At 39.6% G+C, this 27,908-nt stretch overlaps 1 protein-coding gene across 1 annotated transcript in view; it reads left to right on the forward strand.

Annotated features, from left to right (window-relative positions):
• RAB3C (RAB3C, member RAS oncogene family) overlaps positions 1–27,258 on the forward strand; it is a 105,311-nt gene extending 78,053 nt beyond the window's left edge. Inside the window, exons 4-5 of the mRNA XM_051642696.1 lie at positions 13,041–13,165; positions 25,196–27,258. Coding sequence (XP_051498656.1) covers positions 13,041–13,165; positions 25,196–25,383 — 313 coding nt within the window. The 3' untranslated portion in view covers positions 25,384–27,258. The remainder of the gene's footprint in view (positions 1–13,040; positions 13,166–25,195) is intronic.
• Positions 27,259–27,908: the final 650 nt, after the last annotated feature.

A 27,908-nucleotide genomic window follows, 5' to 3' on the forward strand; every position in this document is an offset into this window, starting at 1 on the left:
AGCTTGTATAAGTTCATTAGCTAAACTACTTCCTTAGTGTTATAGCTCTGCAGAAATCTTTAGCTGATATGAGGTAAGTCTGCTTGGATGTTTGCTAGTTTATACATGTAAAGTAGAGGTGTATGGGGAGCTTTCACCTGATAATGTTATTCTGTAAACAAATCTTGTAGTCTAATAGTGAGTTCTGTAACCCTGGAGGCCTTGACAACATCCAAAGCTGCAGGTGAGACTTCTCAGTATAAATTTAGTTGATACATTGCAGACATCCATATCCAAATTAAACACATGAGGATCCCTTATAGTCAATGGCAAGAAACAAACAGCTTTTGCTCATTACTCAACTCATTCTAAAGTAATTGTCTAGAATAGACCAGAAGAATTGCACCCAAGAAGACCTCTGTCAGCACGTCTGTGTAAGAGCTGTTAAGAGTTGTGATTCTTAGCGTGTCTAGCTCTGCCAAGAGAAATCTCTAAGGATGTGGTTATACAGGCAAAACTTTTACTACCTTATTTTGGTTTGCTATAAGATCAGAGTTGGCTGTGTGTGATAGTTTATTAAATTCCAGGGCAAAATACATTTTTTTGTTGATACATTACATCCACTGTGGAAACACTTTTTGGTAAAGTACAGTTACTTCCTCCATTAGTGCCTCTGTGCCTCATAAAGACCTGCTGTCCAACTCCTTCACTTACTTGTTAGCAATTGTAGGCTTTCATTTCTGGAACAGTGCATAGGAAATGTTGTATTCTCTTGATATTCCAGTACATTACTTCACTCTACTACTCTGGGGGTACAGAACAATTTGGCTGATGAACTTACAATTTTGTGATGCTTGCCCTTATAAGCTTTCCATCCTAAGACTATTGTCTACCCAATAACCTGTTTAATGCACACAGTTATGTCCTCTGAGAGGGATCTCTACCCGCTGAAGTCAGTGGTGAAGTGTCAATAAGACAATATTAAACATTTATTTTGTTATTACTGGAGAGAAGCTTTAACCTTAAAAAATGTTAGCTAACATGGTTTAGACAGTATGCTTTCAGGTGTTCACAGGCAGAGTAAAATAAACTTTCATTTATGAAAGTTGACCATGAGGCCATTTCATCTTGGAATGCCACTGTATCCAGTTTACGAAAATGTTTGAAAGTTTTAAATGTAATCTCAAAACTTTTTACTGAAAAGTATTATTCATGCCTGCATATTTTGTGCACAACTTCCACCATACTCAGCATTTTCCTTTAAATCTGGCTTCTGGGATCAAGAGAAGCAATATGCTTTTGTTTTAAGAACAGTGATAAAGAGCGAAATTCACATATATAAAAGCAAGGGCTTCAGAGGCAAATGTATACACACCCACGTATATACACAGTCTTTTGATTTGTGAATCAGGTAACAGCAGTACTGACATTCTGAATGAATTTGCCACTCATTTTCTTTACAATTTTTTTCTTGCTTCTATTTTTAATCCTAAAAATAAAATCTGAAGTCTGATGCCTCCTGCCATCTTCTGTGAGTCAGCAGAAATAAACCTGCAATTTACTTGCTTGTCAGGTGAGTCAGCCAGACAATCCTGCCACCCTGTGCCAGGCAGGATGTAGAAAGGGAGATATTTTTTACTGTTGTCTTTGGCTCCTGGCAGTTGTCACAAAATTAATTTTGATCAGCAGTATCCCAAAAGCAACATGTGACCACACTAATTCAAAATTTACCTTTAGGGCCTCAAAGGATTAAAACAAAACAAAAAATATAATTATCATATTCATCTGATTAACCCTTTTCAATTAAGAGTGAGATCAAGGTAGTTGCCACTTTGCCAGTCCAGTTTCAGGTACCTGTGAAAAAAAGGGAAAAGCTCAAGTGTTCAGATGTTAACTTGGCCACACTTACTCTGTCCCAAAATTCCAGACCTCGGATCTCTTTTGCTTGCAAGTGTACAGCTACATAGGGAACATACTTCCAAATGGGTATTGGTGCAGGGACATTCTGGTGGAATCGCATTTTTATGCCTAGGGTTCACATATAGCTCTGAATGTTTCCTTTGCTCTCCTTCCAGAAGATAACAAGATAAGCAATTTTCAAGACAAAATGCTGATAAGATTTATGCCAGTTCTGGTATAAAATGTACTCTTACGGAAGTAACATATCCTTAGATGTTTTAGTAAAGCAATACTGTCTGTCCTATAAACAAGGACTAAAACAACTCACATGTCAGCCCTGATACATGGTTTATCAGCTGGATGAATCCTTAACAAGGGTAGTCTATGATAATTTATCACAGATGGCTTCAATGAAGTAGTAAGCTTTTTCAGTGATTAAAATTAGGTCTGATTGTTTTGACTCCTTTTTTAAAAGGTGAACACAAGCATTTCAGAACACAATATATTTGCACATAAGACTGAGCTGTTTATGAAATAGCTTGTGTAAAATACACAATGAGATAAATAGTCCAAAATTATCTAACAAGATCAAATATAAGAGAAGTATTAGCAGAAATAATTTAAACTTGAAAAATTAAAGCTAAAAAAAGAAAGGAAATAAAATCTAAACCAGTAAATTTGAGAAGAGAGAGAAACTAGGAAGGTATTACTGGCAAAAGGGATTAATAGTCTTAAATATGCAATGAATTTAATGAGATATGATAGCAAAAAGTCAGGGTCAATCCTGAATTTCAGAGAATTGATTAATGAGCAGTTTCCTAAAACAGGGACCTCTTGTTGCCAGATATTTACCATATATATTTAAAAATTAATCTGGATTTACTATTTAAAAGAGAAAAAGAAAAATTGAATAACTGTGTGACCCAGCTAAATTATAGCTACACAAATATCAATGTTGTTCCAAACTGAAATAATTTGACTGCCTGTAAGAACTTTGCTGCTTCCAAAATGTCACTGCTGTGCAGGTGCTCTTTGGGGCTGAAGGCAAGTGGTAGATAAGCCCAGAAGTGCAAGAGAGGCTCTTGGCTAGAGTAGTGCAGTCTAGGTTCAGGGACCAGGGACTGCTAGTGCAGTAAAGAGGAGAGTATTTATTAGATCATGAAGGATCAAAAGGACTTGCTCAGCATCAGTCTTGCTTAACTGCCTTTCTCTTTTCCCTTTTATTTTCTTTTCTCAAAAGCACATCACTGTGAGAAAGAAAAACAAGAAATGTGGAGACACACACATATGTGTCTGTATCTCTTTCCTCTCACCTATGGACACATATGAATACAAAGTGGCAAGCAAGATATATATTTTTAAGTGACAGCAAATTGCTGATTTACTAAAAAGTGTCATATACTCAAACAGGTTCTGTAGGTGCTTTGGTAAATTACTTCAGTACTGCCTTATTTCACAGCTCTGTTTTTTAAATACTAGAGTCAGGATCAGCTGTATTGATTAGGGTCATTACTCAGCATTCCAGCAACACTCTGTGCAATCAACATTAATTGGTGATTAACAGAATTATATATTTGGAAGCATCTGGAACATGAAACTGTGGGGATACTCAAAAGATGTGCAAGAACAGGTTGTATTTTTCTTTTTATTGTTTCCATGAATATTATTTTCCTGTAAATACTTTATCCATCTCATTTCAAACCCTAATTTTTTATGATTGTGTGCACTGTACATGTGTAGTGGTAGGATGATAATTTAATGGTTGGTTTCTCAGTGGGAAGAAAATTAAAATGTACAGCCTTTTGTCTGTGTGGTGAGTAGCTAAATCACTTCCCACAGTATGACACAGCTTGTGGCATTATATGACACATAAAAACTCTTCATTAAAATGTGTTGTTACTGTGTCCCACTGTGAAAAATGTGTTAAACTAGTTGGTCTGCTCATAAGTAAACCTTGTTGTAGGGGAGAATTTTGTACTTCTGCAAACAAGAATTAAATTGAAATGTTTTTTGTATTTTTTTATCATGACAATAAATACAAGAAAGTAGGTTGGAAGATATCTCTGCCCTTAATGTCTAACACAGTATTTGTTGCCTCTTCCCCACTGTCTGTGTAAGCATCTGTTCAACTTTTCTAAACAAAAACCCTGGAAAATAATTATATACTGCACATCACAAGAAGAAAGAAATAAAGGTGTGACAGGGAATTTATTCTTTTGAAAATTCTGCAGACCTTCAGCCAAAGTCCACTTTGCCTAGGAGCAGGTCTGGAGCTTCCATACAAGACCTCTGTCATTTGCCTCCATGACAAAAAACCTCCAGGGAGTACAATGTCAGGGTGACACACCGTGTGTTCAGACGTTATTCTGCCTAAGGATGTTTTTAGACTTACTGCCAGCTGTTTAAGTGCCAGCTGCAGTGTGCTGGCTGTGCAGGTACAGGAAAACACCTCACCTGCTGGGCTTTTCTTCTAAAGAGATGGCCATCAAAGCTCAGGCACAGAAGGTACTGGAGAGGAATGATACAGAGCATAGTACTAACATAATGTAGTGTCTGCACAATTGGGCTCCTATTGCAATGATATTGGAAAGTAGTTTCAAGGTGCATTTGACAGCTGGGATGAAAGCAGGATGCAGAGATTGTGCCAAAAATGAAAAAATTAAGGTGATCTGCAACATAGTTAATACAAATAAAGTATGCCCTGCAGGCTTCTGTTCCTTCATTGTGCCTCCAAGTAAAGGGACATATGTAAGAATTACAGTTTGAACATGAAATGTCTTTTGCCCCAAACAAATTCATTTAATACCATATACCATTATCTACTGGATTTGTATTTTAGTGTCAGAAAATCTTCTGACAAAAACAGACACTTAGTACTCTTATTTGAAATAACACTCTACAGAAAAGCTTATCAGTGGACTACTAAGAAAATTACTTGCATATTACAATAAAACTGGAATGTAATTCAATAAAGGATCCAGAGGATTCTGGATGGGAAGGCAATTCCTTATGCGAGGTAAGAAGAGATAGAAATGGTTGATTAGAAAGAAAGAAAATTCTGACTGATGAATCTCTGTGGTGAATCTTAGGTACCACACAGAATTACATAGTTGTCAATGCCATATCAGTTCTTACTGCAGTGTGTTAGATGCAGACCCAGAGTCGACATTATTGGGCAAGCATATACTTCCTTATTACAATTATGGTAATTGTCACTAAGGTAATTATATAAGTATAAATATCATAAAGATGCAGAGACTATCAGCTCTCACATCTTAGCTGTTCTGCTTTTATCTTTTCTGTTGTTTGTTTTTTTTCTGTTTAATAACAATTTTTTTTGCAAAATAGTATGTCATATTTTCTTGCATAATGTTATAAAAATGTATATATTAAAGATCAGCTCAGTTTTACACTCTGAAAGAAAATGATTACTTTTTATTACCTTTATAGCCTGTCAAAACATAAATGTGGCAGGTAGTTTTCTGAAATGCAGTTATAGCCTCAGAAACTTGTAGTGGATTCTTCTGTTAAGGAAGCTTTTGACACAGAATTACAGAATTATTGAGGCTGGAAAAGACCGCTGAGATCATCAAGTCCAGCCTATGACCTAACACCACCACACCAGCTAGACCATGGCACAAAGTGCCACATCCAGCCTTTCCTTGACCACATCCAGGGATGGTGCCTCCACTACTTCCCTGGGAAATCCATTCCAATGTGTAATCACCCTTTCCCTGAAGAAGTACTTCCTATTATCCAACCTACACCTCCCCTGGAGCAGCCTCAGGCCATGCCCTCTTGTTTTGTTACTAGTTGCCTAGAAAAAGAGCCCAGCCCCCACCTGACTACATCCTCCCTTCAGGTAGTTGAAGAGAGTGATAAGGTCCCCCCTGAGTCTCCTCTTCTCCAGGCTAAACAACCCCAGCTCCCTCGGCCTATCTCTATAAGACTTTCCCTCTAGTCTTTTCACCAGCCTTGTTGCTCTCCTCTGGACCTGCTCCAGCACCTCAATATCCTTCTTGAATTGAGGGGCCCAGAACTGCACACAGTACTGGAGGTGAGGCCTCACCAGTGCTGTGCACAGGGGGAGAATCACATCCCTGCTCCTGCTGGCCACACTATTCCTGATACAAGCCAGGATGCCATTGGCCTTCCAGGCCACCTGGGCACACTGCTGGCTCATGTTCAGCTGGTTGTCAGCCAGTACTCCCAGGTCCCTCTCTGCTGGGCTGCTCTCCAGCCACTGTTCTCCCTAATTATTTCTAGTATATTCCTACCATGCCAGTAACCATGGCCACAAAAGTCTAGTATTCAAGTACGCCAGGACTCTCCTGTCTTGTTTTTATTCAGAGTGCTTCCCATTTTTAAGCTCAGCACTATCTTCAAAATCCCCATCAGCCAGGGTTTTTTAGTTGGTGGGTTTATACTTTTCAGATGGCTCATGTCCTGGTAATGGTGTGTTATTTACTGGAAAACAGATGCAAAGCCTGAAGCCACCCCTCTCCTTGCCCTCCCTGTGGCAGGGTCCGAGCCAAGCACAGAGCAGCTGGTTGTACAGAGCCAGCTTCCAAATGGTCATCAAGTTTGAGCATTGCAAGCATTTAATGTGCTGCATAGAACAATCTCCATCATATTTTCAAGATGAGTGGGATGGAGAGACGAGACAGGAAAACTCCAAGATAAAGGGGAACTCCTAAGGCACAAAACCTATCAGGATTTCTGGGATAAAAACTCCAAGATAAAGGGGAACTCCTAAGGCACAAAACCTATCAGGATTTCTGGGGATAATAGGGGTTTACAAGACATAAAGGAAGGCATGGGGAAAGGAATGGAGCATATGGTACACCCTGAAGTATGGAAGACACTTGGCAGTACGAGAGGTATAGCAGACTCACCCTGTGGAAAAGATGGCTTGAATGGAGTGAATACTAGGGCTCCTTAGAGAAAACATGGGTGAGAAAGGGCTTCTGAGACAATCCCATTCCCTGAAAAGATAGGAATGGCAGAACTTCACCGTATCATCCCAGTTTGTGCTAGGGTTTTCAGCAGGCAGTGGTATACCTTCCTATGATGTAGGGTGGGGAGTGGGGGAAGCAGGGAAAGATACCCTCCATTACCTCAATTACAGAAGAAAAAATATGTAGCCTGAAAATGTAGGAAAGCAGGCTTTCCTGCTCAGAGGTAGCCTGGCATTTGACATGATTGCTTGAAAATAAAGGAAGTTCAACTGCATTGAATGCTTTTGGACACACCTCCAAACTCATGGCAGATTCTCTGACACTCCTCCTTACCAAATACTTAAGTAAACAGAGAATTTTAGACTAGACCAGTTTTAGAATAATTTGAAGTTTTAGAACAAATAAAGTTTTAGAATAGAAAGCCTGGACTCCTGTCACTACACTGTGACTTCCGATAGTCCAGCTGATGGGCATTGGAGGCACCATGTTATAGACAGAGATGGGAATTTTAAGGATCAATCAGTGAAATCAACATAACCATAACTTCAAAAAATAAGGTTGTTTTTATATAGGTTTTGTTAATTTGGTTTTGGATTGAGGGGTTTTTTTGCCTTTTTTGTTTTGGTTTGGTTTTTTTAATTGTTTTCGTCCTAGCAAGATGATGCACTGCAGCTCATTGTCTATGCTTTTCTGAAACCAGAACATCAAAAGTACAACATGTTCCCTGAACTTGCTGGAATAAACATGATACATGGCCCCTCTCTTGAGCATTTTCATTAACATGCTTCTCTGCTGTCAGTGCATGTGACTTGCTATATAATTAATCTGAAAAGCACACAGAAACCAGCCCCTCTAGGGATGGCAGGCATCTTTGAAAGGCTTTAGCTCCAAACAGTGGTGCATAGACTGTGGCTGTCTCTAAAAGCTCATATTCCTCATATATGTATTCTGTGGGCATATCTTTCTTGAATAGATTTGTTTGCTATCCTTGCTGTTTGTGGGTGAGAATATACTAGATACTATTCCAGGTAAGGTTAATGTTTGTTATACACATAAATGAGTTAGTAAAAAGTGAACCTCTGGAGATAAGTCCAGAGTGAACTCTAAGGTATGACAATCAGTGTGTGCAACCTGAAATGTATTGAGGACAAGCAGTGGCAGGTTTGGTTTCTGTAGCAGTTTCTCTGCAGTACAGTGTAGTGTCACATAGACAGAGCTGAGTTAGGTCTGAACTTAATTCTGAAGGGGAAAATATATCATCCTGGATCTGACAGCTCAATAGAAGCAAGGCCTCTGCCCCAGGTACAACTATTAATGAGGCTGAAGATGTATTCCCAGCACATACATGCACACAGTACACACATGTACAACATGTATATATGTCAAATACTATACATGTACATAGCCAGCCACACAGATCACAGACAGAAACACAGGGTGCTCACACAAACACAAATAGCACCAGCAGCCTCATCCTGCCCCAGTCCCTGGCACAGCAAAGAGAAGGTCCACTAATGAAAATATTTATCTCTGTAGACAAGTATACAGCATGGGTCCCTCTATCTCTGAGCTCATACGCTCAGTCTGCTCAACAGCCACCCCTGGACCCCAGTCTCCCCGGTGGCTGGCACCGGGACATACAAGTCTCTAGTGTTGACCCATTGTGATGGGTTTGCTGCCTGGACAGTGGGGCTGTGGCTTTCCTGGGACAGCCCTGGGAGGGGCCTGGATGTGGTATCCCTGCTTCTGAGTCCTCAGTTTTGCTTGTCACCTGCCTTCGTGCCCCTGTGCTCCTCCGGGCTTGTGGACAGAGGCTAATGGCTCCTGTGATAGGCCTGGAAGCAGCTAGGGCCAGAATATTATTTGGGGTCACCCACCTGCTTTCATCTGTTTGTGCTTCTTTGTGGATGTGCAGATGAGCTTTTATCACATAATTTAATATGAACAAGCTAGTCTGCACAATATTAACATCACAGCAATGTTTCCATATTGCTCCATGTTAGCTACCTCGGCTTCCAGCATTTCAGCTACCTCAGCCAGCTGGAGCCACATACTTCTAAACTGCACTCTGTTGTGCTGTGCAATACTCCTTGTAAGCTGGCCACATGAGCACACACAGACACCCCACCATCACTGTCTGGATAATTATTTGAAACTCTTGCATGTTCCAAGCCGCAGGGTCACACTACTGCACAAAGGTTAGTCTCCTGCTTCTTTGAAAGTTTTGTTCTTTTATGGTTGTTTTCAGTCTTTGTGCTTTATTAAACTGGTTCTTATATAGACCTCAAGCAGACTCTTATCTGAAAATAGATGTAACTCTTTAAGTTTGTACCTGATATTTTCCCCAAAGACAATGTGCTGTAACATAGACCTTTTACCTACTGCTGCTTTTCGGTCGTGAAGGTGCATTTCACTGTGCTTGTTTATACTCGAATCTGGTTATAATCAGAACTGACATTTATTATTTTGGAGGACTTGGAGGGGTGTAGGGCAGGTTCATGTTATCTTTGGTGCTGATAATGACCATTTTAAGCGTTGTAATATTTATTGTGAAACCTGTGTGCTCCTGGGAGATGAGGTAACAGTGGATGGCTTTGCCTTGGCAGCCTGGGTTTTATTACCTACTTCAGGAAATGAGAGTGTTAGAAGGAGCACCAATACAAAATCTTGTTTATCTTATTAAATTATTAACTAAATCTCATTGTGTCTCATTATTATATCTTATTGCACTAAAAAGCAGTATTTTCAGAATAATATGTTGTGATCTAACAAGTATTACAAGGCATTTCCAAAGAGCAGAACTAAGTAGCACAGTAATACTGAAGCAGTGTGCATGTAGTCATATACCAGTGGCAGCTGTTTACCTTTCTTTTAGGTTCGTTTCAAACAAAGTAGGGGTTTTGTGTTCAAAACACAAAACTGTGTTTTTTAATAAAATACTTTGTGAAAAAATGTGTTTTGAACTTTTTTTTTTTTTCATATAGTATTTCATATCATCAAACAGAGGAAAAAATGTTCCGTATTACCTTTGACAGTATTTGTCATAGTAGTCCAAAACTCTTTTGGAGATTTATTGATGTAACTTTGCAGTACTTGGAAAACCAATAGTGGAAAAGATAAGGAAAGTGTTTTAAGATGAGCAAACCCAGCATTGCTTAAGTTAGCATTCAGCAAGTGTGCTTTCCTGACAAGGAATATGGCAGAATGGAGGGCAAGTCTTATGTTGATCTCTGAAAGTAACGGATCATTGAACTCCTGCACTAATCTGCCTCTTTGGTGCCTATACATGATAAAAATTTAGACATGTTGCAGATTGCCTGCCTAAAATACTACTAAAATATGAAAGATTTACAGTGTAAATTACCATTGACTAACACCAGGTCACTGAGACACAGCAAGAATTGCTGTATTGCAAACATCAGCTTTGCCTTTTCCTGTCTTCAGTCTTCCTGAGGCTGAAGTTCTTTACAGTGACAATGGTTTGTGCTTTGGATTAATGAGAAGCCTTTGTCATTTGAAAGGTCATGTAGGCAAGGAAAAACAAAATATCTTTTTTAAATGTCCCATGTGGTGTTTTTTGTGGAGACTTGTGGGAATCAAAATCTATAGAAGCCATCAGTGGAAATGTATGTCTAAAAGAAAACATAACAGTGATAACCCTATGTTATTCTTTTAATCCAAGCTTCTACTGGTGTGAGGTTAGGTGGGGATACATTTGAATGGTTCAAAGTCAATTATGTTTTTGCACTGCAGGGTCTTTTGCAAAACATAAGCCTTTGAAATTTTTATCGTGGGCAAGATCTCTTTTTGCTTAAAAAATTCTATATAACTAGAAGATGAGACATGAGCAAACCAAATAAAAAAAGTCTAAAAATAAAATAAGTCACTTGGGTAACAAGAAGCATTTGAAGACACAAGTTCATAGTTCATAGCATGAAAAGTCATGCCTGACTGTAGTAAAATGGAGATTTCATTCTTAAGAACCTCATCCAAGGCTCCACAGTAAAGATCTGCAAAACAAAGCTGAATGAATCCTCTTTACACTGCTGTGATGATACTTCTCCAGGTTCTATTGCTTCATCTATCCATTTCTTATGTTTAACTTTTGCAAAATACACAAGTAATTCCTTCTGTAAATTTTAATGTTTTTACTTTATAATTCAATTGTGAAATGTCTTCAATTTGGGGGAACAAACTCATAACTGTTCAAATCTAAGCTCTTTTAGGGTCCTTAATGGATTAACATCCTGTGATGCTTGAGCTGCTGGTATTTTCAAAGTTGCTATGGAAACAAATGTAGTTCTGGTTAAAAAAAAAAAAAAAATTACTTAACCATAAATTTCAGAAGAACTTAGCATAGTTCCAAAAGAACATTTCTGCTAAAATGAATGCATGGTGCCCTTTTTTTCTGAGCAATTGTCGCTTTAGTAAAATAGAAGTGTACAGGCTGACCTCTGCTTTGGCCACAGTACCTTATGATCACCTACTCAAATTACTATACAACAGATTTAAAATAGCACAGTGTCTATTGCCTGAAGGAATGATGAGGGCAGGACCATGGAAACAATCTGTAACAAAACATGCCTGAGGCTTGCCTCAGCTTCTTTTTGGTCATTCTGATGAAGTAAAACCACCCTAAAGGCAGTGTGATCCTTCCCCTGAAATTCCCCTGCCCAGCACTGCAAACACATGGCTTAAAGGTGCTTTGACTCATGCCGGGGGGTCTGAGCCTGTGGGCAACACCATTGGACTCAATGGTACAAATATGTACATGTCCATTCCTCTGGTCTTGCAATAAGCAAAGCCAGCTAGGGAGATTTGATCAGTTTTCTGTCTTTCACTAGAAATTGTTGTCATACTACATCAACTTTTTGTGCATGGAATATTTTGCAGACAGGGATAACAGCTCTAGTATGAGAATGTGTCATTAGTGAACCTAGCACCCATGTAGACCTGTTCCCAAAATATTTAGGGGACAGATTTTTGAAGCTATTTCATCTTTTCTCACAGACACCTGGGGGCCTGATGCACAACAGTATTCCTTTCCAGGGCACTGTCTCCTAAATGTGTAGTTAAGCAGATTAGTTTCTATTCTGGTGAAGTTTTCCTAAGCACTCTGAATTGTCCAAGGAGAGAAAGAGGGGGACAGAGAGATGCTCTACATCTTTTTCTCTCTCCATTTATTACATGCGAACAGAAAAGATGTTAATATCTGACCAAGCATTTGATTCAGAGCCTCAAGCCAGACATAGTCACAAGTCCAAGGCAAAGGGTAAGTGCTTAGAGTAAGAGCTTGCTGCACCCTGCATTGCCTTCAAGGGAAGATTTGTTCTCAGTTAGAAGGAGCGATCCAACAGCATCGCTCAATGGCTCCAGAGACAGGACATGTATTTTTCCTTCCAGCAGAGCAGGTGTGAGTATCAGAAGAACAGTGGCAGTCAGCGACAGATAGCAGTCAGAAGTGCTACCAATGTGCTCCTAAGTTGCCCATTAGCTGCAGCACATTCAAATTGCCGGAGAGAGATTTGTAGGATGAGCTCTTTCACCACCAGCACTCAAAGTCTTACATTGTTTCAAGTCCTCAGATACTCCAATTCAGCTGTAGTAATAGTTAGGGCTTGCATAATTTATATTAAAGGTAAATCAAAGTTCAAACTCAGCCCCTATTCACAGCTTAATGCACAATGTGAACACTGCTGTTGCTGTATTGGTAAAGACCTATACTGGAACATGCTGGGGAGAAAAAACAGAAGGAAGACAAAATGGCTTTGACGTTTTGCTGATAATTTAGATTCTATTTTTAAAAGTGAAAGATAACAAGTGAATTAACTGTTGATTTTGTTTTAAAACTCTGGTTTTAGATTACAACGTTTGCATTAAAATGTGAAAATACTTGTTTTAACTGTGTGGGAGGATGTGTCGCTGTTTCTTTCTAAAAATACCTGAATTGTGTTGATGGTGATTTCAAAATATTGAAAAACTGTATCAACAAGCACAAGTAAAACCTGTGTTGAAATTATTCCTGTAACAATCTTTACTGGTGTATAATCCTTAGTGTACTTGAAATCCAGAATCAAATAAAAGCATGTTACCTTAGGTGCCAAAATCAGTATTTTCTTTTTTGTCATGTTACATTTCTGTTTGAAATGGATTTAAGAGGAATTTGCTTTGTTTTGACATATCTCATTCTGTTTCTTTTTTAAGGTCAACTCAGATCAAAACATACTCTTGGGACAATGCCCAGGTTATTTTGGTCGGTAACAAATGTGACATGGAGGATGAACGGGTAATCTTCACTGAGAGAGGCAAACATTTAGCCGAGCAACTTGGTAAGAAATGAAATTACAAAAAAATGACTGCTTGTGAGAATACACAAAGTAGTGTCATAATTTGCTACAGTACTTGTAATTAAATGTTTGTGATACATTCACTGTAAATGAATAGACATACACCATTGCCCTTTTGTTTCTGCAGGCTGAGGTCTGTGCTGTCCATGTTGACATCACTAATACTGTGACATCATTAGGATGGACATGTTCAGGGATGACCTTACGCAGAGCTGTGACACATATGTCATCTCAAGGTGTCCACAAGACCAGTGCTGGCTCAGAGGCTGGCTTGACTAAATGAGATACCTGATAAAATGTTCCTTATGCTGCTCCTTAGATAGGAAGTACTTTATGGCCTTTAAGACACGCAGCAAGATTAGGCATGTGTCTGAATACATCCAATATGTTTAGATTGGTATTGCTATATGCAGATACGTCCTAGGCTGGGAAATATTTAAAAAGCCGCTGACAAAAAACATAAGAGGAGAGGAGAAGAGAGGAGAGGAGGGGAGAGGAGAGGAGAGGAGAGGAGAGGAGAGGAGAGGAGAGGAGAGGAGAGGAGAGACTGAGGAAACAGCTTACTCAAAATGTGAACTGGACCTTTTTACAAGTTGAGAACATTTGGATTATGATTTCCAGTACCAATAATCCAAGAGAGAAGAATATCTCTGTTCTTTCTGCTTCTGCCCAGCAGTGATATCTTTTCATACCATGAAATGTTTTTGAGATGACACTGGCCAAACTGTAATTGAAAAGCTCCAGAGCATCGCCCTACTACTACTACCTGGCCTGTTGGTTGTTGTTGGTTTTTTTCCTTCAAGCTTGCTGATCTCTGCAAAACATGATTACAGGTGTGCAGAAGGTGTGGAGGTCAATTTCTGTGCCGTACTGGGCATGGCATTGTTATTATTTTTAAAATTGACTGTAGTAAAGGCCCAGTCTGGTGAACATATGTGTAAAGAAGATCCCCTTGTCACTACTGCTATATAGGTATTTAGGAGAAATGCACTGGAAACAGAGAGAAATGGTGGCATTTCGGTGTGCCACCTCTCCTGGATCTACTCCCATGCTGGTGGTTCTTAACTTACGTATATTGTTACAGAACTTATATTTTAAAATATTTTTTCTAGTTGTATTCTTGTTTGTCCTGGTGAATAATTTTATCAGAAAGGCATAACATTCCTTCCTTTTGCATCTGTGTAAATGTCAATGTGTGTATAAGCACACCTTGAAATGATACATTAAAAATGGCCATAGATTAGTCTTTGAAAGGTGACAGAAAATATTTAACAGCAAGTAGCAACTGTAAACATTTGCCCCACATTTAGACCAGGCACTAAAATGTCTGACAATATACATCAATTTACAATGTAGAGTTTCAAGATTTATTTGGTTTTTTTAAAAGTCATATAACTAACCTGCATTTCTATTTCTGAAACTATTTTCCTATACAAAAGATTAATGCAGTGAGTTGACAAGGAATCCCTAAGGTCATTAATTTAGTAAGACAAGATGGAACTTTGCATATTTTACAGTTAAGAATCCTCAGCTGTAATAATCAATGCTTGGGGAAAAAAAAAGAAGAAAGAAAGAAGAAACAAAGAAAGAAAGAAAGAAAGAAAGAAAGAAAGAAAGAAAGAAAGAAAGAAAGAAAGAAAGAAAGAAAGAAAGAAAGAAAGAAAGAAAGAAAGAAAGAAAGAAAGAAAGAAAGAAAGAAAGAAAGAAAGAAAGAAAGAAAGAAAGAAAGAAAGAAAGGAAAGAAAGAAAAGTTATGAGATAGATATCAAAACTCATGTTTCAGGCTTCAAAGCAAAGAACTCCTGGGATTTAGAGTTCAATCTTTATGGAAGCAGATTATCTTTTATTCACATTGTTATGTACCCCAGGGTTTTACTTTCTCAGATACATGTCCTGTGGCTATCTCAAGCACAGAAGATTGTACTGAATATATTGTAGCTCTGATCCCATATGTCATTTATTGTAGTCAGACTGCACACACAAATATTTATGTTTCCTGCACAACTGCAATAATTTCTTAAATCTACTTAGAGACTGTGGGAGGTGGTGTCAGGAAAAACAGAAGAACAAGTTACCTTGAATTGTAGTAAGTGCTCTGGCCATGTTGGCCAGTTTGATGGTCACGTGTTGTGTCAGACATTTGGGACTGTCTTTTCTTTTTGTGCCAGTGAGTTGATAACATCTATTGTGGGCAAGTTTTAAAAATAAAGATACATATTTTTATGTCCAGCAAGACGTTTTAAAACTGTGGGCCCTTTGAATGCCATGATCTGCAACATTTTGCAGCCACAATTACAGGCAAAAGCAATGCATGAGTGCAGTACCACGAAAATGTTGTGAAACACTCTGTTCTCAAGTGTGGTTTTATTTTCAGCCTGCATTAATTTTAAGTCACTGGACAAATGAATGCATGTACATTTTAGGCTGGGTTTTCAAAAGGTCAAAAAGAGCATTGGGCATTTATCCTCTGGGAAACCTGGTGTCCTGTTGAGAGCAGTATTATCAGAAAATTGTGTCTCTTCTGTGGCTACTGACCTCTTTGAGAAGTGCAGCCTTCAACTTTATTAACAAGGTGTAATCAATAATTTCTTTAAATCTCCGTGCTGGCTAAACCTAAACAAGAAGTTGAAATCAACCAGCAATAGGCCTCGTTACCTGAAAAGGTCTGGCTAAACTAGTCAGGTATCCTGTCATAGCTTCAAGTACCTTTCTCATAACACTTAACCTATGTTCAGAATAGAGAGAAGGAAACCAGTTAAGAAAACCAGATCTGACCTTGAAGGGAAATTAACAGAATGTTTATAAAGACAGAATTTGTCTCATTTCAATTTTATTTTTTTTTAACATTTGTTGCTAATGACTGTGGAGAACTGGCCTCCACAAAAGACATGTCTCTCAACCAAATTGACTGCGATAGAGAGACTTAAACAGACAAAAGAAAAAAAAAAGTGAAAAAAAGAAGAAAGAAATGGCATCAGGACTGTGGGTGGGGTTACCCAAGCAAGGCCAGGGACAGCCAGCCCCACCTTGCTGTGTTTGCAGCCAGGACCAGCCCTCACAGGAACTGCACCTTGGGGCTGGGAGATGAGCAGACAATAGACCAGTCGTCAAGGGCCATGAAGGGTCATTGCCGCCTGTTGTCCACTGCTGCTGGTGCAGAAGGGAGAGAAGTAAAAGAAGATAGAAGAGGAATAGGAGACCAGATAAGAGGGAGCCTTCTGTGGCTGGAAAGAGGAGCTTGTTCCTGCTTTCCCTCGTGGAGCCTGCTTGCCAAGGAGCTACACAAACGGAGCCGAAGAAGCAGAAGAAGGGAGCTGGAGCACACTAAAAAAGCTGGGATCACTGCTCACTCCCCAAAGCCTCCATCATCAAGTGCTCCTAAAGCAGCCCTTGCAGCCGCACTCCTGAGCTCCAGCCACACGTGTGCCTGCTGTCCCTGCAGCTGGTGCCACCTACACTGTATCTGCCACTGCTGCCACACCTTACCTCATCCCCCAGCTCCAGGAGGACATGATCACAACATCACCATCCAAACCTTTCCTCTCTAACGCCTCCTCCCCACGGGTGTGTAACTGGCCCCTCGCTTGCACTCACTTTCATCAACCCGCAAGGGAAAGGCTCGGGCTCGTAAGCACCCTGTTACTGCTTTCATACACACATATTCGCTGGTGTGTTTACGACATCTCTTTCCACTCTCTACTGCTCTTTTTGATATTTTAGTAAAAGTTAAAACTTGCCTCTGTGTGTGTATGTGCTTCCGAGAGGAGCTGATCAATCGGTTACATATCTGTTTGAAACAAGCTGGTTCCCAGCCAGGGACAGACCCACTGAAATAATTAAAAGGCTATCCTGAATATATAATTGGTGTCAGAAAATCCTGATAAACAAGCAGGGTAATTGTGCCCTGAGATATGGCGACTTCAACCCAAAACCGGGTTCGGACCACAACAATGACATGGGGCATGACGCTGGCAATGCTACCACAGATTGTAGCTGCAAGCAGCATACATTAATGGCCAGAATTAGGTCCCTTGTGAAAGGGTAAATGCACACTGATAGTTTCCCAGACTGTAGCAAATTTTATTTCTGGGTCTCATGAACTAAAGGCTGTATCTTTATATTCAATAGCCCTTTCATTACTTTTTTTCTATGGACTTGTCCAATGATGTATTTGAAACCACGTAAAATCTTACTATCCACAACATCCTTTAAATATGTGCCATTTATCGGAGTTACCTGCTTCTGCTTTGAATCAACCATTTGCTAGTTTCATTTGATGTTTCTTCACTGTTACATTCTGAGAAACAGTGAACAATTGTTTCCTGTTTCCCTGTCTGTAACACCATTGGTTTCAGAGAGACGTCTGTCATACCCTTCATTTTTTGCCCAGGCTGGATTTCCCAGACTGTTTCATCACTCCAGACACAAAGAGCATCTCACATCTCAGCCACCCCTTGTCACCCTCTTCAGTAGTTTCTTGAAGTGGTACAAGCTTTTTTAAAAAATTAGTTCATTGTTGTTTAACATAATTACATAAATAGAAGCGTAATCTCAAAATGAGGTGAACACAGACAGGATCAAATAAATTCAGTTGAGTGATAATTAGAAAATATAGAAACAGGATAAACCAGGTAAAGCTTATTTAGTAAAAAAGGCTTGGAACTTCTTGCATGCAAAATCCATGCACACTTCCCAGCTGCATTACTCACACAGTTTTTCTGACATATTCATCTCATACATCTCAACCAAGTTCAAATGTTCATAAGTTCATAAATGTTTGGTGTTACTTGTTGGAACAGAAATAAAAATAATTACTCAGAGATAGCATTAATTTCTTCATTCCTTTTATTCATGGTCTGTGTCATATGTTGTGATCTGCATTCTGGCAGATTAGCAGGAAGAGGTGTGCACAGAGCTTTGAAAAGACTGAGTCAATGCACACACAAATGGACTGTTTCTCCATTTATTTATGACATTTTTTCTGTGCATGCAAATAAAGTACACCTTTTAATATGTGTTCTTTGGTTGTGCATGTGTTTCTCCTATTTGCTGTGTCTGTGCTACAAATTATTTCAACACTCTTTAATTTTTGATTGCAAGCACTGCCATTAGAGTATATTGTATCTTTATGTCGAGGGCCCCTAAGGTTGCTGCAAAGGTACAATCCTGCCATAGATCCAAACTATGCCTATTGTGCTCATGCTGGATCAGGTACTAGGGCACTACTGAAAGCTCTGGTCCAAATGTCTGGCCAGTTTTTCTGTGATGTCTTACTTGTCCTGTCCCACCTTTTTGGCTCAGGTTAGTTAAGACTCCGCAAAATGGGGCTGTTATTTTGTAGAAATGTGGACTGAAATGGACCTCTGCTGATCACCCAGTGTCATGTCCTGCTAACATCCTCTCTAGTTGCATGTTCTGTCCAGCTGTTTTCAGAGCAGTGCCCTTCCCATTACATTTTCTATGCCTCCATGTTTCTTGCACTCTGACACGCAAGGTCAGCCATGGCTGGAGGCACCCAGCATGTCTGAGGATGCCTTTACAGTGCACTCACCTGCTTTCTAAATGTATCCTGGCCCAGAGACCACCAACCAATGCCAGAAAACAAAATTGAACAGGCCCTCTCAGGTTGAGCTCTCACATTACCTTCTGCAAGGGCCATCAGAAGTCAACCCTCACACTGAATTTGGGGGACCTGCAAAGGGCTCTGAATGCTACATGCCCACCATCAAGAGTGCCTGGAGCTTCAGTGACAGCTTGTCACTCAGAGAGACAGCCATTTTAGCCCTCAGATTTTAACTCACACCTTATTTTGCATATTTTGGGGTGGTTTCCTCTCTCATCCTTTCTCTTCTCATCTCTTTTGGGGCATTTCTTCCTTCAAGTCTTTATTTTCAGATTTTTCTGTCTTTGCTTCTTGTGATTCGCAGTACTTTGAAAATAAGTTTCATCAAAAATTGACAAGAAAATTTCTCACTTCAAACCAAAATTAGTCTGTCTAGCCTATTTTATCTTCATTTTGTTCTTGGCTCAGGCATGTGTGTATGTAATGGTCATGATGGGGAGATGCTGGAGAACCAGTTCAGAGGTAATTAGATTTCTTCAAGTTAAGCGCATGTAGCACCCCAGCACACCCTAAAGTAGAGCGTTTATCAGTGTTGTGTGCTTATATAGGGTGTAAATCAGCATCCAGCACTTCTGTTTCTGAATCCCACCAAGGCTGGGGTGCAAAACAGCAGCTCCCCTGAATCAGAACTGGAGTGAACCTTCACTTGCCTTTGGGCATGAGCCCTGTGGGGTAATATGTACATCAGGTATTTTTGGCTACATGGAGGGGATTAGGCATCTGTGAGTTTAGGCAGGAACTGAAGAGGCTATTTTAGGGCTGTAACTTTGGCATCTAAATCAGGAATCAGGTGAGACTTGGCACTTCAGCAAGCAGATTGCTGGAACACCAAGTTCTGTTTTGCCTCCATGGCTGGCTGGAGGCTGTGGTGCAGAAGGCAGGGTCACCAGCAGGTTTGAGAACATGGACATATGGCTGCATCTAACTTTGCATTAAAGACAAAAATAATTGGGTTGTGCAGGAACATGCCTGTTCACAGTTCCACCCTTCACTGGATTTTTTATTCTTTATTTAAATTGCAAAAGTTAGTGACAGAGGAAGGAGACAGACTGTTTAGTTACAACACTTACAGGGTACTGGCAGAGCAATTAAAGCCTCCTGTCACCAGGACTATTTTTTTAAAGGGGGGAAATGCCAACCTGCCATTGCTTTCATGCGCTTGGAGCTGCATTACAGGAAAGTCACTTAATGACAATGCAAATCAAGGGATTATGTTTTCTCAATGTATGTCTAATGTAAACAAAAAAATTAATTGCCAGGAATTTAATTTATTGCCCAAATGTACTCCTTTAAAAGATATCTGGAAGCTAAAATCTAAATCAGTACAGCTGGAACTTATATGGAAACCTGCTGTTCTGAAAGACTGGGAAAGGGGGTGTTTGCTAGAGTATTACCAGTACCTGCCCCTCAAATCTGACCATTCTGTCACGGTGAAGATTCTGCTCTCCACTGAGGCAATATTAGCAAAGTCCTATTTTAGGGCTTAATGTTGTTCTAATACTTTTCCTAATACAGTCCAGCCTTTGGGCCTGTTTGGACAGCAGAGGTCCCATCCAACTGTTCTACAAAGCAGATCTGCTGCCATAGTTGCAGGTGTTGTAGGAGATACTTTGAAGAGCAGTAGTGGTCACCAGCTACTCTTCAAAGTTCTAGATTGAACAGAACAGTAGCAAGAGTGGCTCTAAAATCACACAGTTCAAGCTTTTCTTCAAGAGTAGTTATTGCAGAACATAGTCTTAATGACATCTCTTAAACATAACAACTGGAGTGGAAAATAAAATTGTCTTGGTTGTGGACAAACACTCTGAAAACAGGTCTTCCTAATAAATTGGTGAAATATTAGCATAGCTCTTGTTTGTATTGGGTATGGAATTGTGCTTAAAATTTGCAAGTTTGTACATCCTCTTGGTGTCACATTTTCTAAGAAAGATGAGAGGATGCAGAATGTTCTTCCCATTGCATATTGCTTTCCTTTCCAGTGTTTTTCTTCCTTATTTTTTAAAAATAGGCATGAACAAATGTTATTCAGTATTGATGAATGAGCCTTTGCAGAGCCAGGACAAGTGTGAGACAGAGAGGGAACAAAATCAGTAATTCAGGCAGTTCATGTGTTTCAGTGTGGCTATCTAAACTGCTCTGTCTGTACTACAGCTCACTAGGTGAACAGCACCATGCCAATGTCCAGGCTGGCTCCTGCTGCTGCAGTGCTCTGCAAGGGCTGCTGAGAGCTTGCCAGCTTTCCTAGAGTCAATACTATTGCAAAGAAGGTAGATCAGGGAAAGAAACATAGTGCAGGACAGCAAAGGGAAAACTGAATTAAGCACAGAAGAGGCATTTTAATTAGAATGTCCTGATGCCTGTTCCACACACATTGTTCATACATTCAGGCAGCACTTTGATATTTTGGATTTTGTCAATGTCAGCTCTGTTCTGCCTTACCTACCCATGTGCCTCTTGGGCTTTGTTGTATCTTTGCAGTAATCTGTTCTGCCCTGTATCATCCACATCAGCTGTACAGGTCATCACAGGTGGTGGGAACATGGTGCTCTTTGAGCTCTGCTGCCCAGAACATCACCAGAGAGTTGCCTCATTTCAGGCTTATACGGAATGTCTTTTCTCTCCATTAATAATGAGCACTAGAAAAAAACAAACAAACAAACCTGCAGAAAATACTCAAAAGCACAGATCTAAGTCCCTCATACACAAGCATTTCCGAAACCTAGAGTAACTAAGCATTATTATTAGTAAAATAATTACAAGAGGAGTCAGGAGAGGGGAGGTCATGGGGGAAAAGGTCCATAAAAGATTGCATGACAAAATAGAAAGCAACCAGAATTCTGGTATTTTTTATACAGGCACGCTCCACTAAGAAAAATGCTCCGTATCTCTTTGAAACTGTTCCACAGACAGGGTTGCTTGGGGGGGGAACAAAACCAAAAAACATTAAAAAAATAACCAACCCAAACCAAACCAAACCAACAAACCACCGCCACACTCTAATTTATTGGAATATTTTACATGAGGTAACTCAGGTGGGGAATTTAATTCCCTGCACAGGACAATCAGTTTCTATCCAGATGGCAACAGGACCTTCTGTTGCAAGGGTCTTTGCAGTGGTGTCTTCAGCTACATCAAATGGGACTCTCTGAACTCTTGTTCTGCTGAATTCTTGTAATCCAGCTGGTCCTATGTACTGGCTACATACCATGATCCTCTGGCAGTGACTACTTTAAACTGTGCACAAAACATCTCTTACCTGTCTTAACAGGCTTCAAAAGTGTTCTATGCGACCATTTCTGCATCTGCAAGAGCAGATTCCACAGACTGCCTACAAGTGTCTTACCTGTGTGCAGCTGAATCCATTCTACATTCTGGGTCTTGGGGGAGCCAACCAGCATGCCCCTTTCTCTGCTTACAACGTTTATCAGCACATTTAAGCATATAAATAGTTCCTATGAGATGGCCTATGCACAGCAGGGGCTCCTTGGGGGCATCTCCAAAATTACCACCTGTAGAGTTCCTTAAAAGAATAAAGCAAATCTTTTTTTGTGGAGGCAGCTGGGAGTTCACTCACTTCCTCACAGGTCAGCACATTGTCTCATCCATGCAAGGTCTAGCTGGGGACATCCTGGATCACCAAGGAAATTAATTACTAAGTTGATGGGATGTGTATACAGGCATAGCCTGATACCCAGCTACACCACTACTGTGACTGTAATTTCATTCTTATATCAAAATTGTAACTGGAATTCCATAGATTTCACTATAGCTGTAGTGTCTATTTTTAATATTCTTTTTAATAAAAATGTCGTTCTTGAACACTCTATAAACCTCAGTTTTACTTGGAGAATGGGTGTTTCTTGAGTCATAGTGTTCTTATGTGGAACATCCTCACTGTGGTAGTGGGCCTGTTTCCTTGATCCTGTCCATGTTACAGTATTTCCTGACAGGGGTCTCCTCTCTTCTTTGTGACTCTTCTCCTTTCACCTTTTGATTATCTGTGTCCAGGTCTCTTACCTACCTGCCATAATTGCTATTTCATTATCAACTCATATGTGAGTTGATCTGTCTTCTTGTTGCTAAAAACTGCTCCCCTCATAAATGTCCTTAAGAGTCATTCTTCCTGTCATCTTCTCCAAGGCTTTTGTGTGCAATTTATCAGGCATCCTTTCATTGTCCATCCATCCTTCTGTCCTGTGGTCCTGCTTGATTTTCTTTGGAGTTGCTGCTTTCCTCCTGGTACCTGTGGAGCAGACCCTAACAGATGTGGAAGGATCTGACTATGTTGCCATGCTAGATTTAGCTGGGTTTCAACACAGAACTGAAAATGTGGAGGATGTTTCTTATTTCTACCAGTCCCCAAGTGATCTGAACAGTCTCCTCCTTCATGGAGTTCTGCAGGAGGACTTAAGTCACCAGCAACTGAGGCTACATTGGCTTTCCCCATTTTCTTTCCAGTTTAGAACAACAGACATCAGTAAGCCAAGCTAAACTAGAACAATGCCAGATAGATTCAAACCTCCTCCCAGAATATGATTTCTGTAGATGGGCTTTTATTAAGCACACTTTTCCTGCTTTCAAAAGAAATGTGGTAAGGAAAAGTTTTCATGGCAATATATACTCATACCTGTGAGGTTATCTATACACTTCTTGCTGGTATTAATAGAAGTTGAATGACCGAATTTCTGTACAATATTTAAACTCCTTATTATGTAAATTACTTATGAACCCTAACTTTGGCCTGCATTTAGCTCCTGTGCGTGTAAACCACTTTGTGACATTTCAGCACAAGACACCTTATGTAAATTAAAAATATGAAGAAGATTCAGAGCAGAGGGTTAAGTTTTGTCATTGGTTATAAGTGCATGCTAGGATATCATGCCAGGCCAAATATAATTATCTGCTGCAATTAATTCTAGGCTAGCACTCAAACATGCAAAAGCTACATGGAAAGCAGTCACAGGACTGACTGTGTATATTATATTCTGTTTAGATGGCATATTGAATACATAGAACTAATGTGATCTAAGTACTTGCATTTAAATTTAAAATGTTGTTGTTGTGTTTTTTTTTTTAAATAGAGCATTAGCCCATTCAGTAGGAAAAAAACACAATATTAAAAAGAAAACAAAGCCACAACAAAAAACACCAACCCAAAACCAAAACAACAACAACAAAACACAAGAAAACTGTTTTTTCCCCTTCTGCCAAGAGTTTCAAGTGACTGACATTTTATTAATGGGATTTTTCACATAAATAAACATGGTAGTACTCGCACATTGTTATTCACATTTAATCAGAAAGAATCTAAATAATTGTGCAAAGGCTAAGGCACTTCTGGAAAATTACCAGGGATTAGATGTTTTGTTAACTGTTTTAATATTGAACCCTTAAGCACTGGAAAGACAGAGGTGGGACAAAGTTTTAAATTTCCAGGGGACCCTCAGGTGAGCAATGTGGCAACTGTGGAAAAAAGTGGAGCATGGGGGGAAAAGGCTTAGGAACAAAAAAAAAATAAAAAAACCAAATGTTTTGCAAAGGAAGGAAGAACATGGGATGACCTAGAGTAGGCAGGAGCCTGCTGGATTGCAGGCTGACCAGCAAGTTGTAGACTTGGCCCAGACAAAAGACACAGATGTGGGACATGAGACATGGATCAAACAGTGGCAGAGAAAAGAGCTTAGGAAAGCTGTTCTGCTCTGTAAAGCCTTCCAGTGTCCCTTCTGGGTTAAGGATAGCTCTGATTTTTGCCTTTGGGTTAGTTCTTGGAAATGGATAGATAAAAAAGTGTTTCTATATAAATTAATTAAGAAAGTTTTCTTCCTTATGTGCATTTGTGTACTTTTTTATTAGTTTGGTTTCTGGCGTTGGGAGTCCCTTTGGTCCTGTGGATTCACCTCTAACTTAAGTGGATATCAAATCACAAAAAATCTTTCTGTGTCTTGCTTCTTTTTTTGCCTAGTTATTTTCAAACACTGTTGTCTGTTTTGGCACTAGGTTAATCCCATGATGGAAGTGACTGTTTCCAGCTGAACCATATTCAGAGGAACGTAACAGTTAGAGATGGAGCAGTATATTATTCCTTCCCAATGGCTGACTATATAGGGGATTTCTAAAATAGTAATACTCTCAAATTTTGTCCATTTTTTGATTAAATTATTTTAAATTATAATTTGCCTATGGGAATGTATTTGGGGCAGTTCTGATTTTATCTGGCTTGGTATAAAGCAAATAGTACTAGTGTACTTACTCGGATTGTGTTACAATTTTAAATGCCCTTCTAATAACTGTAGTACCTGTGCTCTCCTATGTTTGGTTGCTGAGTGTCTCTCCATTCTTCCTTGCCCGAGAACATGCATGCAACATAAACCTGTTGTTTGTTTTTTTAGGTTTTGAATTTTTTGAAACAAGTGCCAAGGACAACATTAACGTCAAGCAGACATTTGAACGACTTGTGGATATCATCTGTGACAAGATGTCAGAAAGTCTGGAGATGGATCCCACCATTGCTGCCAACAAGCAGAACACACAGTTAAAGGACACCCCTCCTCCACAGCAGCCAAATTGCGGCTGCTAATGCAGCTATCAGCAAAGGCAGCTCCAGTGTGCTCTGTTGCTAACAGAGTATTTGGTAATGGTCTATATGCCTTTATTTATACCATCTTACTAATTTATTTGAGAGAAAAGTCTTTTATTTTACATCAGCAGCTGGTTGACTATGTGTCTGGAGATGGAGAGATTATTAGTTTGAAGGGACGATCCATTTTTTTAGCATCTGGCTTCTGCATGCTGGATGGCTATTAGTTTATCTTTTATTTTTGCTGTTTTACATTACTTCAGCTGGTGCCATGTACTCAGACCACATTTGCTTAGAACTGACTTTTGTGTCATCAGTTTCAAATTATATAGCTGAATCCTTAGGGTAGTGGCCAAGTTGTTATAGAATAAGCTTCCTAATGCTACTGATATTTTCTCCAACTAAAAATCAGTTTAGAAATATTTCTCCAGAGAGCAAAACCCTCATTCTGTCCAGATAGTTTGTATAAGGGACACTTCCAGAAGTGTTTTGCATTGGCAAGTTGACACTCATGTTACACATCATGGTTGACTGAAAATTGCAGAAGTTAGAAAGAAGCTAGTTCCTGGGCTCAAAGCTACCAAACTTCCTTCTGAGGTTCCACCTGGATGTGGGTATTTAGTGGAATCCCTCAAAGATACTGGGTACTTAATCCTCTTTGGATAGCTAGTATGTTTGCATTTCTGTGGGAGCTCCATATCTAGCTAAAACCGTTGTGAAACTGGACTTAATTTCTCATTCCATCCCGGTAGTATCTACCCCAGTAGAGCAGGGTCGAACAGTTATTTTCATTCCTACTTATATGAGATATGAAACGCACAGTTCTATATTATCCCTGACAGAGCCAATTCCATTATGCCCAGTTGTTCATAGCCATGTGTCATCATGTTGCTGTCAAACCTGCATACTTAATTTTGCAGGAATTTCATCTCCCATTCAGTCACTGAGACAACAACCATCATCCCACTTGCAATGGTATTTTTATTCAGACATAGTGCAGAAGTGCCGCTGGTGTCAGTGAACTGAATTTTGACCTCATTTTTACTTTTGACAAGACAATCACAAGGCCATAAGATTTTTTTTAAATTTTAGGAGTAATAAAAAATTGTCAACATTTCTAGTATTAGGCTGAATACCTTCATGAGATCAGCAGAGGGCTGTGAAGATAACAAAATAAAATACACAAATTCTTTTTTTAATAGTGTTAAATAGCTCATAGTTTTTAAAAGCACACTTCTAGTAATTGATGGCAGTTTCTTACATCTGTGCCCTGAAATACTTTGTACAACTGCTTTACTTGCATCACAGTGACATTTTTTAACTAAATGGCATAATTTCAGAACTCTCCCAATTAGACAGAATTTAGGACAAGGCTGACATTTCTTAAACAGTCCGCAATGGGAAAATTCAGAAGACAGATAAAGCAAAGGTACTGCAAACTGCTCACAACTGCAAAGAAATCCCTCTACACACATTACTTTTTTTGAAGGTAATTCACAGAATCATAGAATACCAGGTTGGAAGGGACCTCAAGGTCCAACCTTTTTAGGTGATACTATAGTTTGTATGAGGTGGCTCAGCAACCTGTTGAGCTGACATTTAAAACTGTCCCATGTGGAGGAATCTACCACTTCTGTTGGGAGACTACTCCAATGTTTGATTTTCTTCATGGTGAAAAATTCACCTCTTGCGTCCAATCGCAATCTCCCCAGGTCAACTTTTGCCCATTGCTCCATGTCTTTTCCATGGGACTCCTTGTAAATAGGGTGTTTCCATCTTGGTAGCCATCCTTTAAGTACTGGAACATGTTGGAACATGGTAATGTGGTAACTCATATAAGTCCTGGAACACAAAAAAAGAAAATAGTCACTTTCCCCCCCCCCCCCCCCCTTTTTTTCTGATTCAGTAACCTACATACACTTTGACACAGTAAAAATTATATGTCATCAGGGTGCTACACTGGCTGCCTAACTTTAATAAATAATGCTCTTTCTTCAGTCTGGAGTTTTAAACCATGTTTTTCCTGTTAGCTAGTTTACTTAAGCACTTGTTTTCCTAGCAGACATGGAGACTGGACTGCAATTGTTCATTTCCATGGAGAGAAAGCACTGTCCTTTGGGGCTGATGAGTAGCCAGGTGAAAAAGGCACATGCTATCTCAACCATAAACTTGCCTCTCTCCAGGAATGCTGCTTTTCTCTCCCCATCTAAAGCAGCATGTTGGTAACTGTGCCCACAGACTTTCATTAATACCTCTTCACCCACTAGGTAACTGCTGCTTTGGAAAAAGAAGTTATAAGAAGCTGAGGTAGTTTTGCATGAGCTGGTGAGCAGTTTTCCATCCTTTTCTTGTTATGTGCAGTTAATCCTGCTAGAGAAAAAGGAGCGGGGAAGCCTTAAGACAGTCTTCAGCCTCAGCTCTTAAGGTCCTTTAGGAAAGGTTTAGATTGTATTATTAGTCTGAGCCATTTCAGGCAAGGCATGGGGAGAGGAGGACATAGTCATATCTGAGTTTGGGCTGGTCCT

The sequence above is a fragment of the Apus apus genome, chromosome Z (assembly GCF_020740795.1).
Source record: "Apus apus isolate bApuApu2 chromosome Z, bApuApu2.pri.cur, whole genome shotgun sequence".
Lineage (NCBI taxonomy): Eukaryota > Metazoa > Chordata > Aves > Apodiformes > Apodidae > Apus > Apus apus.